The 14,760-nt window shown below is 49.5% G+C and overlaps 1 protein-coding gene and 1 pseudogene across 5 annotated transcripts; one reads left to right on the top strand and one right to left on the bottom strand.

Moving 5' to 3' along the window:
• Positions 1-407: 407 nt before the first annotated feature.
• Positions 408-4,973, bottom strand: LOC101052532 (uncharacterized; annotated as a pseudogene).
• DNAJC14 (DnaJ heat shock protein family (Hsp40) member C14) lies at positions 4,052-14,735 on the top strand. 5 transcript variants are annotated; one of them, XM_074402726.1, is made up of 9 exons: positions 4,058-4,156; positions 5,243-5,387; positions 5,633-5,742; positions 6,170-7,638; positions 12,189-12,295; positions 12,506-12,625; positions 12,947-13,107; positions 13,201-13,303; positions 13,513-14,735. In XM_074402726.1, the coding sequence occupies exons 4-9, from the start codon at positions 6,226-6,228 to the stop codon at positions 13,721-13,723; spliced, it is 2,115 nt and encodes a 704-aa protein (XP_074258827.1). In that variant the 5' UTR covers positions 4,058-4,156; positions 5,243-5,387; positions 5,633-5,742; positions 6,170-6,225; the 3' UTR covers positions 13,724-14,735. The 5 variants fall into 5 exon arrangements, with proteins under 5 accessions (XP_010348241.1, XP_074258827.1, XP_010348240.1 ...); XM_010349938.3 differs by lacking the exon at positions 5,633-5,742 and having other exon boundaries at positions 4,059-4,156; XM_010349939.3 differs by lacking the exons at positions 5,243-5,387; positions 5,633-5,742 and having other exon boundaries at positions 4,052-4,156.
• Positions 14,736-14,760: the final 25 nt, after the last annotated feature.

Here is a 14,760-nt window from a genome sequence, read left to right as displayed (position 1 = left end):
CCTGATTTTGTATAGATCCTACAAAAGCAAAAACCACTTATTTTACCACTGTGAGGCATGCTGAGGTGGATACTTAAAAGGCTATTTCCAGGCCAGGTGCGGTGACTATAATCCCAGCACTTTGGGAGGCTGAAGCAGGAGGATCACTTGAGCCCAGGAGTTCAAGACCAGCCTGGGCAACATAGTGAGACCCTGTCTCTGCAAAAAAATAAAAATAAAAATAAATAAAAAAAATTAGCTGTGTGTGGCATCTGTGGTCTCAGCCACCCAGGAGGCTGAATGGGAGGCTCGCTTGGGCCTGGGAAGTCAAGTTGTCATGAGGTGTGATCACACCAGGGCACTCCAGCCTGAATGACAGAACAAGACTTTGTCTCAAAAAAAAAAAAAAAAAAAAAAAAAAAGGCTATATAGGTAAGGCTTGGTGGGAATTTGGGAGTCAGTTTCTTTCTTTCTTTCTTTTTTCTTTTTTGAGATGGAGTCTCACTTTGTCACCCAGGCTGGAGGGCAATGGCACGGTCTCGGCTCCCTGCAACCCCCACCCCCTGGGTTCAAGCAATTCTCCTGCCTCGGTCTCCTAAGCAGTTGGGATTACAGGCGCCTGCACCTGGAAGATAGTGCCCGGCTAATTTTTGTATTTTTAGTAGAGACGGGGTTTCACCGTGTTGGCCAGGCTGGTCTCAAACTCCTGACCTCGTGATCTGCCTACCTTGGCCTCCCAAAGTGCTGGGATTACAAGCATGAGCCACCGTGCTGGGCCAGGAGTCAGTCTCTTTGGGGACCAGGGCACCTCTATTATTGGTGAGAGGTAGGTATTCATATTTCCCTTCCTCCCTCTTTCCCACAGGACTCCTCTCTGTTCTTTAAACATATCCCTACAAGGCTGGTCTGGGTTAAAGCACAGATCCTATCTGCAAGTCCAAGAGGTGGGGAAGTTTGTGTGTGGGTCCTGTGGGCTCCAACCCTGCTCACCTAATGTTCCCAGGTCCTTATGGGGTGAGGGCAAAAGTGGAGGTCTAGGTTCAGGTCTGGTTAGAACCAGAGGATATGGTGAGGGATACAGTGGAACCATTATCAGAATCCAGGTCCAGGATGGTGTGGGGGGCTGTGGCCTGAGGTCCTGGTCCCAGTTGGCACTCTCGAAGACTCTGGAGATAACTCAGGAGGGGTACAAGGCAGAGAGGGAGTAAGGAGGGGCCTGGGTCAGAGCCCCCCTCCCACCCTGATCATCCCCATATGCCCTCTGCTTGATCCGCCCAGGGTATCCCCAAGCCCCACACTCACTGGAGCAAGACTGTCAGCAGGGCTCTGGGTATTGGCGGGGAGCTGGTGCCGATAGTTGCCCTCACAAAGCCCCACCCTAGAGGGGGTCCGGTGCCATTTGGCCTTTTGCTGTCGGGTCCAAAGGAGTTGGAGATGCCGTTGCTGGTGGCTCAAGACCACTGCTGGCTGGGTGCAGCCACTCACATCTGTACTCCCAGCACTTTGGGAGGCTGAGGTGGGAGGATCACTTGAGGTTGGGAGTTTGAGACCAGCCCGGAACATGGTGAAACCCCATCTCTATTAAAAATACCAAATTTAGCCAGGCATGGTGGTTCATGTCTGTAATCCCACTACTCGGGAGTCTGAGCCATGAGAATCGCTTGAATCCAGGAGGCGGAGGTTGCAGCGAGCCAAGATCATGCTACTGCACTCCGGCCTGGGTGACACAGTGAGACTCCATCACAAAAAAAAAAAAAAAAAAAAAAAGGGCCAGGCAAGGTGGCTTGTGCCTGTAATCCCAGCACTTTGGGTGGTCAAGGAAGATGGATCACCTGAGGTCAGGAGTTCGAGACCAGCCTGGCCAACATGGTGAAACCCCGTCTCTGCTAAAAATACAAAAAATTAGCTGGACGTGGTGGCAGGCACCTGTTATCCTAGCTACTTTGGAGGCTGAGACAGAAGAATCGCTGGAACCAGGGAGGTGGAGGTTGCAGTGAGCAGAGGTTGTACAATGTACCACCACCCTGTCTCAAAAAAAAAAATAAATAAATAAAAATAAAAAAGACCACTGCTTTGGAGGGGCAATACAGACTCAAGGAGGCCTCTTTAGACCCTGAATCCTACCCTAAACACACACCCTAAAGAAACCCATTTGACCTTCCTGTTATGTTTCTCTCAAGCCTCATCTTTCCCCCATTTATCCTAAAAAAAAAAAAAAAAACCTCTTTGGAATTCTACTCTTTCCTCCTAGACTTCCCTGAGACCCTTCTTTCTTTCCATAACTCTTTTTTTTTTTTTTTTGGAGACGGAGTTTCGCTCTTGTTACCCAGGCTGGAGTGCAATGGCTCGATCTCGGCTCACCACAACCTCCGCCTCCTGGGTTCAGGCAATTCTCCTGCCTCAGCCTCCTGAGTAGCTGGGATTACAGGCACGCGCCACCATGCCCAGCTAATTTTTTGTATTTTTAGTAGAGACAGGGTTTCACCATGTTGACCAGGATGGTCTCGATCTCTCGACCTCGTGATCCACCCGGCTCAGCCTCCCAAAGTGCTGCGATTACAAGCTTGAGCCACCGCGCCTGGCCTTCTTTCCATAACTCTTTTCTGCTTTCCCCTGACTCCTTCAACTTTTTTTTTCAGTGCCTTGCCCCATTCACATCTCACATCCTGGCAGCCACCGGAACCTCCCCTTAGGATATTGGTGGGACTTTTCCTACCCCACTCTTCCCCCAGAAGTATCAGAGTGGCCAATGGGATTTTAATTCAGATCCTGAAAGGAGAACACCAAGGAGGAGCTGGCGTTTGGGGCACTGTGGGAATGAGGTGGCATGGATGCAGGCACTTTACTTCCTTCAGCTGTCCTTTGGATCTCAAGGTCCTAACAGGCTGAAAGGTTGGCTCCCGGGACTCCTCTCCTCAATCCGCTTGGAAGTCTGGGGACTCTAAACAAGGGAGGAGGGGTGAGGAGAGGGTGTTAACTACTCACCACCCTGCCAGGGTTGAGGAGAGGACGGGGTGGAAGTGCTTCCATAGATCCCCACCTGCATCCCCACCCGGAGGTCCTAGGCGCCGGGGTGGCTGTCAGTCGAAGGCACCCCCATGGCCAATCTGTTTGTTGCCCCCTAAGCTCTTTCAAATCGCGGCCGAGGCCCTAGCTCTAGCCCAAGCCCTAGCTCTAGCCCAAGCTAGAGCTAAACGCAACTAGCTTAGGGGGTGGAGGAAGGAGACAGGGTGTGTGTGTGCGTGTGTGTGTGTGTGTGTGTGTGTAGTTTGGGGGATGGAGGAAGGAGACAGGGTGTGTGTGTGCGTGTGTGTGTGTGTAGTCTGGGGGGTGGAGGAAGGAGATGGGTGCGTGTGTGTGTATGTGTGTGTGTAGTTTGGGGGGTGGAGGAAGGAGACGGGTGTGTGTGTGTGTGTGTGTGTGTAGTTTGGGGGGTGGAGGAAGGAGACGGGGTGTGTGTGTGTATGTGTGTGTGTGTGTAGTTTGGGGGGTGGAGGAAGAAGTGTGTGTGTGTGTGTGTGTGTAGTTTGGGGGGTGGAGGAAGGCGACAGGGTGTGTGTGTGTGTGTGTGTGTGTGTGTTAGTTTGGGGGGTGGAGGAAGGAGACGGGGTGTGTGTGTGTAGTTTGGGGGGTGGAGGAAGGAGACAGGGTGTGTGTGTGTGTAGTTTGGGGGTGGAGGAAGGAGACGGGTATGTGTGTGTGTATGTGTGTGTGTAGTTTGGGGGGTGGAGGAAGGAGACGTGTGTGTGTGTGTGTGTGTGTAGTTTGGGGGGTGGAGGAAGGAGACTGTGTGTGTGTGTGTGTAGTTTGGGGGGTGGAGGAAGGAGACGGGTGTGTGTGTGTGTGTGTGTGTGTGTGTAGTTTGGGGGGTGGAGGAAGGAGACAGGGTGTGTGTGTGTGTGTGTGTGTGTGTGTGTGTGTAGTTTGGGGGGTGGAGGAAGGAGACAGGGTGTGTGTGTGTGTGTGTGTAGTTTGGGGGGGTGAAGGAAGAAGACAGGGTGTGTGTGTGTGTGTGTGTGTGTGTGTGTATGAGTGTGCGCGCGCGCGGTAGGAGCGGGAGCGGGGTGGGGGAATGACATCACAAGGCAGGCTCCTCCAAGTCTTTCCCCTGTACGTGGGGGGACACAGGTTGCCTACTGCTCTAGTCCAGGACCAGAGACCCCCAACTATATAGCAGGTAAGAGTCTTGAGGGTCATCCCAAGAGTTGTGGGGAAGGGTCTTCGAATACTTAGGAGATGACTCGACAACTGGAAGCTCTCAAAGCCCCAATAAGGGTCCCAGCGCCCCCCCTAACTCCAGTTTGGTTTCTTCCACTTCCCAGAGAATTGGAGTATTGTCTTCTGGAGAACGGGGTGGTAGGGATCCGGGATCTAGGGAAGGGGCTTTGCTGGTCTGGGAGCGCCAGCGGGGGGTTCATGTGTGGAAAAACTTTCGGATCAAGACGGGGCCTGGAAGGGGCACTGACAGGAGAGCTGTAAGGCTAGAGGCGTGTGCAGGGGACCAACAAAAAGGGAACCCAGCTGGGTCTACGTGGGGGCGGGGCGCATGCGGACGTCGACCAAATAGCCTGGTATGCAGATGAGATGTCAAGCAGCATGTGGATAAGTTCAGTGTTCTTTGGCTCTCAGCTTAGGTTCTGAGCCTAGCTGAGTTACGCTCCCAGTTCCCAGGCACCGCTCGGCGATCGGGCCTGGGGAGCTACGTCCAGAGGGGCGGATCCAGGCCGTGGGAGCTGCAGTTATTAGGGGTTGCTCACCAGCTGGGTCAGGCGCAGGGGAGGCCGTGGGTTGCTGTGAAAGGAGAGGCAGTGCTGCGGAGCTAGGGAGGAGGCCAGTCCCGGGCACCCTCTCTTCTTCTCCACCTCCGCAGGATACAAAGGGGCCTCTGTTATCGCAGCAGCCGGCACAAAAGGGATCAGGGCAGGCTCTTCTGAGCTCCCTGGTTTTGTGTGCAAGGCAAAGAGACTATGTGTGGTTCGGTGGCTGCCCTCCATGCCCCAGGAATCCAAAGCCTAGGAACAGCCAGAGCAATCCTGAGAGTCTTCCCCTAGTCTGCAGGCATTGGTGCAGAGCCCACCTGCCAACCTGCGGGAATCCTATTCCCACACGCAGAGGGAAGCACCAAAAGGCCCTTTAAAGGGCGGGGCCAGTACTTCCTTAGGACCGCCTCCTTGGTGCCTACCCAGCGCTAGCTGGACTGGCTCGCCTCTCCGCCAACCACTGTTCCTTTTCCTTCCCGTCGCTTCCCGGGTGACCCCGGAAGTGGAAGTAGGCCCTGGTCGGCGACGGCGGGGACGGAAGGCGGAAGCAGAGCGTGAACGGGAGGCGGAGCCGGGAGAGCGGCTCTCGTAGCTCCCCCTGGCCTCAGGCCTTGCGGCTCGAGGGGGAGGAGTTACCGCCGTTCTTCGGTACGTTACCTTAGTCCCTTTTTTCTTTCTTTCTTTTTTTTTTTTTTTTAAAAGACAGAGTTTCTCGCTCTGTCGCCCAGGGTGGAATGCAGTGGCGCGATCTCTGCTCACTGCAACCTCCGCCTCCCGGGTTCAAGCGATTCTCCTGCCTCAGCCTCCTGAGTAGCTGGGATTACAGGCGCTCGCCACCACGCCCGGGTAATTTTTGTATTTTTCATAGAGACGGGTTTCACCATGTTTTCCAGGCTGGTCTCGAACTACTGACCTCGTGGTCCGCCCGCCTCAGCCTCCCAAAGTGCTGGGATTACAGGCGTAAGCCACCGCGCCCACCCACTTCTTCCCTTCTACACAGCCGGTGGGTTCTCTGGTAGTCTTTCTTAGGGGCAGTTCTAAGCTCCGTCCCCAGGTTTTCCTCTTGGGCCGCACGGTTCCCACCCTTCAACAGCTGTCTGTTGCCCCCTTTCTGGCTGGCCGTCTTTCCCTTTTTCCTGAGAGTGACCCTCTCCTCCCCTGACCACACCCTTTACGGTTCCTCCCTCTTGAAGATTATAGTTTTCTGGGGAAAGAAGAAAAACTTAAGTGATTTGGAGGAGGGGAGGGAGCAAGCAGTAAGCAGGGTTTTGGTGAGTTTAGTTTTCGCTTACTGCTAAGAATAGCAAATACCCCCAAAGAACTTGGGAAAACAAGGGCGGTGGATGTATTAAATATGTCCACTATTTAAGATTGTTTCATTTCTCTCTTGGTCCCATCCTTGACCGTCCCCACCTTGGTATCTGTTACAGGCATCAGAACACACCATGATGGCCGTGACCTAAGACCCTCAGGAAGCCCCGGGGTCATGGCCCAGAAGCACCCCGGAGAAAGTGGGTTGTGCAGAGCCCACCACAGTAGTGGTGCCTCCCTCAGGACTTTAGGACCCTCCGTGGACCCTGAAATACCTTCATTCTCAGGACTCAGGGACTACGCAGGGACTGCTCCTAATGGTACCCACTGCCTCACAGAGCACTCTGGTCCTAAGTACACACGGCACCCAAACCCAGCCCACTGGTCGGACCCAAGCCATGGCCCCCCAAGGGGTCCAGGACCACCTAGAGAGGCAGAAGACCCTGATCAGAGTGAGGCATCTTCAGAAGAGGAGTCAGGAGTGGACCAGGAACTCTCAAAAGAAAACAAGGCTGTGTACCAGGAGGATGGGAACCCTTCTTTTCTTTCCATTCCATCTGCTTGCAACTGCCAGGGAACCCCTGGAATTCCAGAAGGGCCTTACTCTGAGGGAGGAGATGGCTCTTCTAGCAACTTTTGCCACCACTGTACCTCTCCATCCTTCGGGGAAGATGAAGAGTTGGAAGAGGAATATGATGATGAAGAATCTCTTAAGTTCCCCAATTATTTTTCACATGTGTCCAGCGGAAAGAAACCTCCACCCCGGAGACAGCGACACCGCGTTGCAACGAAGGAGGATAGTCGGGAGGGTCTGCGTAGGGATCCCAGGTCCCCTGGTCGACATCGGCTGGGCCGGAAACGAAGTCAGACAGATAAGCGCAGAGGCCTGGGATTGTGGGGAGCCGAGGAACTATGTCAACTTGGACAGGCAGGCTTTTGGTGGCTGATTGAATTACTGGTATTGGTGGGAGAGTACGTAGAAACTTGTGGCCATCTCATCTATGCATGCAGGCAGCTGAAAAGCAGTGATTTGGACCTTTTTCGAGTTTGGGTAGGAGTCTGGACAGGGCGGCTCGGGGGCTGGGCCCAGGTCATGTTTCAATTTCTAAGCCAGAGGTTTTACTGTGGCTTAAGACTGTTTACCCGTTTTCTTAGGCTGCTGGGTGCTTTGCTGCTCCTGGCTCTGGCCCTCTTTTTGGGCTTTCTACAGTTGGGCTGGCGGTTTCTGGTGGGACTAGGTGACCGGTTAGGCTGGAGGAATAAGGCCACCTGGCTCTTCTCTTGGCTGGATTCTCCAGCCTTGCAGCGTTGCTTGACTCTGCTGAGAGATAGCAGGGCATGGCAGCAGCTGGTAAGAATAGTTCAGTGGGGCTGGCTGGAGTTGCCTTGGGTCAAGCAGAGTACTAACAGGCAAGGGAATGCATCTGTAGCTAGTGGGCGCTACTGCCAGCCTGAAGAGGAAGTGGCTCGACTCTTGACCATGGCTGGGGTTCCTGAGGATGAGCTAAACCCTTTCCATGTACTGGGGGTTGAGGCCACAGCATCAGATGTTGAACTGAAGAAGGCCTATAGACAGCTGGCAGTGATGGTGAGTACGCTTCTGTTTCTTGTTCCTCTTTTGTTCCCATATTTTCTATTCCAATTTTAGGGAGAGTAGAATAAAAGGCAGGCAGAGAAGAAAGTTAATGGAAAGGTGAAGGTTAACATATTCTTAGGAAAGAGTCATAAAGACTTTTTGGGTCAGATGTAGTGGTTTACACCTGTAAGCCCAGCACTTTGAGAGGCCGGGCTTGGTGGTGCATGCTTGTAGTCCCAGCTACTTGGGAGACTGAGGTGGAAGGATCAGTTGAGTCCAGGAGGTTGAGGCTGCAATGAGCCAGAATCATGCCACTGCACCTCCATTATGGACAGCAAAGCCAGACCGTGTCTCAAAAAAAAAAGAAAAAAAAAAAGAGGGGCATTTTCCCTTCTACTATGGGTTCTGATCTTCCCTCCATTTTGTTTCCTGTCATGAGCTATAGTTTTTTGAACCTGGTACAGTAGGTAGTGTAGAAATCACTCACCTGGAATATCTAGAGTGGGAAAAAGACCTATTCAGAGAGCACCTCGGTTGCTCTTCCCTGAACAAATGAGGGTTTTTTTTTTTTTTTTAAACATGGGGTAGCCAGGCGCGTGGCTCACGCCTGTAATCCCAGCACTTTGGGAGGCCAAGGCGGGTGGATCACGAGGTCAAGAGATCGAGACCATCCTGGTCAACATGGTGAAACCCCGTCTCTACTAAAAATACAAAAATTAGCTGGGCATGGTGGCGCACGCCTGTAGTCCCAGCTACTAGGGAGGCTGAGGCAGGAGAATTGCTTGAACCCAGGAGGCAGAGGTTGCGGTGAGCCGAGATCGTGCCACTGCACTCCAGCCTGGGTAACAAGAGCGAAACTCCGTCTCAAAAAAAAAAAAAAAAAAACATGGGGTAACTCAACTATTTCTCCCAGAGAAGCAAATAAGGACCTAGTGTGGGAGGGTCAGGGAGTGCATGTGAGTAAGTATTTTAGCACCAGATAGAGAAAACTGGCTGTTTTCAGGATCAGCAACTCAGAAGAGGGAAGGAGAATGGAACATAAATCATAGGTGTATGCATATATATGTCATACATGAAAATATGGTTGCTTTTAATGATAAGAGGGTGTGCAGATGGGAGTTGTGATGCACCATGTGCTTGAGGAAAATGGTTTAATACAAGCATGCAATTGAATTGCATTAGAAGTAGATAATAGGTTACTATTATTAGATACCAGATTGTTACTGCTATTTCTGTACAAATAAAACTATATTATGAATATAAGTGTGTAAGTGGAGGCCTACTTTCACTGGAGTGCTTGGAGCTCAGCGTATGGAGCTGGACTAATAACAACATCACAGTGTGTAAATTACCTCAGAGGCTGCATGACTTTAGGAGTGGGCAACTAAAATTTCCATTAATGATGAAAGGTACAGTAAACCACCATGCCTGTAACTCGCCAAAAGACTGAATTAGTTCTGGTGGGAAATGTCTGCTCCTTTGTAGGTAGCTTGGTATATTCTTTTTTTTTGAGACAAGGTCTCATTCCAGTTCCCCATGCTAGAGTACACTGGCACGATCTCAGGTGATTCTTCCACCTCAACTTCCTGGGACTACAGGCATGCACTACCACACTAGGCTAATTTTTTGTGTTTTTAGTAGAGATGGGGTTTCGCTATTTGCCTAGCCTGATCTTGAACTCCTGGACTCGAGTAATCTGCCTGCCTCGGCCTTCCAGAGTGCTGGGATTACAGGCATGAGCCACTGCGTCTGGCGTCTGCTGTATTCTTAGAGTGGGTAACAATTGTTCACTCTCATTGTTACTGATTCTAATAGTAGAACTGTTTTCTCACTTTCTTTTTTTTTTTTTGAGATGGAGTTTCACTCTTGTTACCCAGGCTGGAGTGCAATGGCGCGATCTCGGCTCACCGCAACCTCCACCTCCTGGGTTCAGGCAATTCTCCTGCCTCAGCCTCCTGAGTAGCTGGGATTACAGGCACGCGCCACCATGCCCAGCTAATTTTTTGTATTTTTAGTAGAGACGGGGTTTCACCATGTTGACCAGGATGGTCTCGATCTCTTGACCTCGTGATCCACCCACCTTGGCCTCCCAAAGTGCTGCGATTATAGGCTTGAGCCACCGCGCCCAGCTTTCTCACTTTCTTTTAGCAGACATCTTGTTTTGGACAATATCATTCTTTTTTTTTTTTTTTTTAAGACCGAGTTTCACTCTTTTGCCAAGGCTGGAGTGCAGTGGTGTGATCTGGACTCACCACAACCTCCACCTCCTGGCTTCAAGTGATTCTCCTGCCTCAGCCTCCTGAGCAGTTGGGATTACAGGCATGTACCACTATGCTTGGTTAATTTTGTATTTTTAATAGAGATAGGGTTTCTCTATGTTGGTCAGGCTGGTCTCCAACTCCTGACCTCAGGTGATCCACCTGCATTAGCCTCCCAGTGCTGGGATTACAGGTATGAGCCACCTCACCCAGCCTGAGAATATTATTCTTTTTTTTTTAAGACAGAGTCTTGCTTTTTCGCTAGGCGCCAGGCTGGAGTGCAGTGGTGTGATCTCAGCTCACTGCAACCTCCACCTCCTGGCTTCAAGCAATTTTCCTGCCTCAGCCTCCCGAGTAGCTGGGACTACAGGCGCACGCCACCACGCCCAGCTAATTTTTGTATTTTAGTAGAGACGGGGTTTTACTATGTTGAACAGGATGGTCTCGATCTCTTGACCTCGTGATCCACCTGCCTTAGCCTCCCAAAGTGCTGGGATTACAAGCGTGAGCCACCGCACCCGGCTGAGAATATTCTTAACAAAAATTCTCATTTTCTCTTGGAGTAGAGATGTAGTTAAGTTCCCCTACCCTCAAAACATCTGTCCCTATACCCCAAATATCTCTCTTGTCCTGGACCAGAGTGTATCTGGGCTTTTATTGAACCCCTCACTGCCTTACTAGGCCCCAGTGTGAACATGACTAAAAGGCTGTTCAGTTAGCTTAGGAATGTAGTTAACAGTATTTAGTTATTTGGCATCAGTCAGGACTAGCTTTATCTCTGTATTTTTGAGGAATGGGGATGGGTACAATCAGGAAGCTGTAGGAAGAGAGGATATTATTTGTCTTGGAGAAGAGTATATAAAAAGCCTCCGAGACCATGATATGCCGTTTCATTTCTGGGACTGAAAGGCAGATCACTGTAGGAAATTTTGAATATGAGAATCTTCTAGTTATAAAAGAATGAGTTCCAGGCCTGGCATGATGGCTCATGCCTATAATCCCAGCACTTTGGGAGGCCGAGGTGGGCAGATCACCTGAGGTCAGGAGACCAGCCTGACCAACATGGAGACACCCCATCTCTACAAAAATACAAAATTTTAAGTGTGGTGACATGCACCTGTAATCCCAGCTACTTGGGATGCTGAGGCAGGAGACCTGCTTCAACCTGGGCAGTGCAGGTTGCAAGATCATGCCATTGCACTCCAACCCAGGCAACAAGAGGGAAACTCCATCTCAAAACAAAAACAGAGTTTCAACATACAGCATCTTTGGAACTCTTATTTTATGACTGATACATGTGAGTGCCAGAGACCAACTGTCCCTATTCATCTGAGATGGAGGAGTTTCTAGAGGCATGGGACTTTTCAGTGCTAAAACTGGGACAGTCTCAGGCAAACTGGGATGATGAATCCACCCTAGTACCTGATTCTTTGCTACATACTTCATATTTATTCTTATTTAATCCTCCCAACAGTCTATGATAGATATTCAGGCTAGGTGCAGTGGCTCATGCCTGTAATCCCAGCACTTTGGGAGGCCGAGGCAGGAGGGTCACTTGAGGTTAGAAGTTTGAGACCAGATTGGCCAACTAGGTGAAACCCCATCTCCACTAAAAATACAAAAAAATTAGCTGGGCGTGGTGGCGCACATCTGTAATCTCACCTACTAGAGAGGCTGAGGCAGGAGAATTGCTAAAAACTGGGAGTCAGAGGTTGCAGTGAGCTGAGATCCGACCACTGCACTCCAGCCCTGCCAACACAGCGAGACCTTGTCTCAAAAAGAAAAAAAACCCGCCGGGCGCGGTGGCTCAAGCCTGTAATCCCAGCACTTTGGGAGGCCGAGGCGGGTGGATCACGAGGTCGAGAGATCAAGACCATCCTGGTCAACATGGTGAAACCCCGTCTCTACTAAAAATACAAAAACATTAGCTGGGCATGGTGGCACGTGCCTGTAATCCCAGCTACTCAGGAGGCTGAGGCAGGAGAATTGCTTGAACCCAGGAGGCAGAGGTTGCGGTGAGCCGAGATCGTGCCATTGCACTCCAGCCTGGGTAACAAGAGCGAAACTCCGTCTCAAAAAAAAAAAAAAAAAAAAAAAAAGAAAAAAAACCCATAGATATTCAAGGTAATGTAGCTAATTAACAGAGCTGTGAACTGAACCACATCTATCTGCAGAGCCAGAGCAATTAATCATTTACACTAACTCTTCAAAAGGGTGATGAAAGAGAATCCTTTGATATGAGAACAGACTCAACGTGGGGAGAGGTTGGAATGGATTTGTACTGAAATCTCTCTGTCTTGGTAGGTTCATCCTGACAAAAATCATCATCCCCGGGCTGAGGAGGCCTTCAAGGTTTTGCGAGCAGCTTGGGACATTGTCAGTAATGCTGAAAAGCGAAAGGAATATGAGATGTAAGTTGGAGATGGGAAATTGTCAGATAATGGTAAATGAAAAATCCTCAATAGGAGAGGCATCTGGACTTGGGGTTGGAGGCTCTTTGAGGTGGAGAAAACTGAAGTCACTTGTCTTTCTAACTAGACAGGGGCCTCAAGAGGCCAATTGATGTGTTTCCCTTTGTCCCTCCCTCAATATCCTGACTTACAAAGCGTTTCTTCTCTTAGGAAACGAATGGCAGAGAATGAACTGAGCCGGTCAGTAAATGAGTTTCTGTCCAAGCTGCAAGATGATCTCAAGGAGGCAATGAATACTATGATGTGTAGCCGATGCCAAGGAAAGCATAGGTATAAAATAGGAGGAGAGGGATGGGACAATCACAGCTCAGGCATTAAGTAACCAAAGATCTTCCTAGAATTACATCTGTATTTCATAATCAGTAAAAAGACCCTTAAGTTCCTACCTTTGTCATACTGTGAAGAGACTGATGAATTGAATTAGCACTAAGAAAAAGTAGCTTTAAGATAGAAGATTGAAGGCATATGAAATAACTAAGTGGAGGTAATTTTAGTTGTTTGAGCCCTATTGGTGAATAATGATGAGACTACTAGCAATGCTTTAGGTAGGCTTGACAAATTATTAAGCAACTATCCTTTTGTTGGTTGCAGGAGGTTTGAAATGGACCGGGAACCTAAGAGTGCCAGATACTGTGCTAAGTGTAATAGGCTACATCCTGCTGAGGAAGGAGACTTCTGGGCAGAGTCAAGCATGTTGGGTCTCAAGATCACCTACTTTGCAGTGATGGATGGAAAGGTGTATGACATCACAGGTACTCTTCTGTCCTCTAGAAATACAGCCTCATACTTCCTGATCTTTTATGTGATCTAAACTGCGAAGTTTTGGCTATTTCTCATGTTTATAGAGTGGGCTGGATGCCAGCGTGTAGGTATCTCCCCAGATACCCACAGAGTCCCCTATCACATCTCATTTGGTTCTCGGATTCCAGGCACCAGTGGGCGGCAGAGGTAGGTGGTATTTCTATCAATAATCTATCAACTATTTCAGTTTTGATCTATCAACTATTTCAGTTTTGAATATGGTTTCAGATGACCTGCTTTAGGAAATCTAGGGGCCTTGTTTTCTAGGAAGTTTGGGAACTGATAAGTGTATCTAACTTAGGTAACCATATAACTCTAACATCTCTTGCCTTATCATTTCTTCTGTTTTATCTCAGAGCTACCCCAGATGCTCCTCCTGCTGATCTTCAGGATTTCTTGAGCCGGATATTTCAAGTACCCCCAGGGCAGATGCCCAATGGGAACTTCTTTGCGGCTCCTCAGCCTGCCCCTGGAGCCAGTGCAGCCTCTAAGCCCAACAGCACAGTACCCAAGGGAGAAGCCAAAACGAAGCGGCGGAAGAAAGTGAGGAGGCCCTTCCAACGCTGATACCCCTTCTCTTTCCTCAGATCAATGTCAGGGAGTCAAAAGGATATATACAGCACAGGATGGAGTTTGATTTGTCTCTCCTCCCCCAGCACCCAGGAACTGAATCTTTTTTTTTTTTTTTTTGAGATGGAGTCTTGCTTTGTTGCCCAGCTGGAATGCAGTGGCACAATCTGAAGAAGCTCACTGCAACTTCCGTCTCCTGGGTTCAAGCAATTGTCCCATCTCAGCCTCCCGAGTAGCTAGGATTATAGGCACGCACCCCATGCCTGGCCAGGCTAATTTTTTTTTTTTTTTTTTTTTTTTGTATTTTCAGTAGAGATGGTGTTTTACCATGTTGCCCAGGCTGGTCTCGAACTCCTGAGCTCAGGTGATCCACTCGTCTTGGCTTCCCAAAGTGCAAGATTACAGGCATGAGCTACCACGCCCGGCCTGAATCTTGTCTTTTGACAATACCAAAGAAATAGTGGGTAGCTAGAGTAAAGAACCTAGGGCCTGGACCTGGGCTGGACAATGTATCCCTTTGAGGTGTGGGAACTGGGTATTTCCCTGGGGTCTGTATGCCTTCGTCTTGTCATTTGCTTTTAGAGCAGACGACACTTTTTCCTGCCCTTTAAAGGTACAAGTCTATCTTCTTTCCTGACCCGTTTCAGGAGGGAGTCCTCTCCTTTTCCCTGATATAATAGTTAAAAGACAGAACAAGAAAGCATGTAGCCCTAATGATAAGAGATACATAAGAGTTCAGAGAGTGGAAACTGAATTTTCCCTCGACTTTCACTTTGTGGGTAAATCACCCAATTTCAAGCTGTTTTCTGCAAGGATGGCCAAAATTAATCATTTTTAAAAAGTAGATTCATGCCCACTGCCCTTGGGTGAGGGGGAAGGATGGGGGGTTCCCAGAAGCCCCCTTGTGATCCAAGGATTTGTATTTTTTTTTAAGTTTGTTCATATTTGTATGTACATATCTATTTAAAGCCAGGGATTATCTTTCTATAAATGTATAACTGGCAACCTGTATCTTCCCTCTTTTTTGCCCATAC

This window comes from Saimiri boliviensis, chromosome 7 (genome assembly GCF_048565385.1).
Source record: "Saimiri boliviensis isolate mSaiBol1 chromosome 7, mSaiBol1.pri, whole genome shotgun sequence".
Lineage (NCBI taxonomy): Eukaryota > Metazoa > Chordata > Mammalia > Primates > Cebidae > Saimiri > Saimiri boliviensis.
This window is presented reverse-complemented; position numbering and strand designations above follow the sequence as displayed.

Bases quoted from the DNA above. Each gene is read 5' to 3' on its own strand.
- DNAJC14 (XM_010349941.3), top strand. From the start codon at position 5,474: ATGCAGTGGCGCGATCTCTGCTCACTGCAACCTCCGCCTCCCGGGTTC. The intron at 5,586-6,169 runs GTAATTTTTGTA...TATCTGTTACAG, and splicing joins GCGCTCGCCACCACGCCCGG to GCATCAGAACACACCATGAT. The intron at 13,304-13,512 runs GTAGGTGGTATT...GTTTTATCTCAG, and splicing joins GGCACCAGTGGGCGGCAGAG to AGCTACCCCAGATGCTCCTC.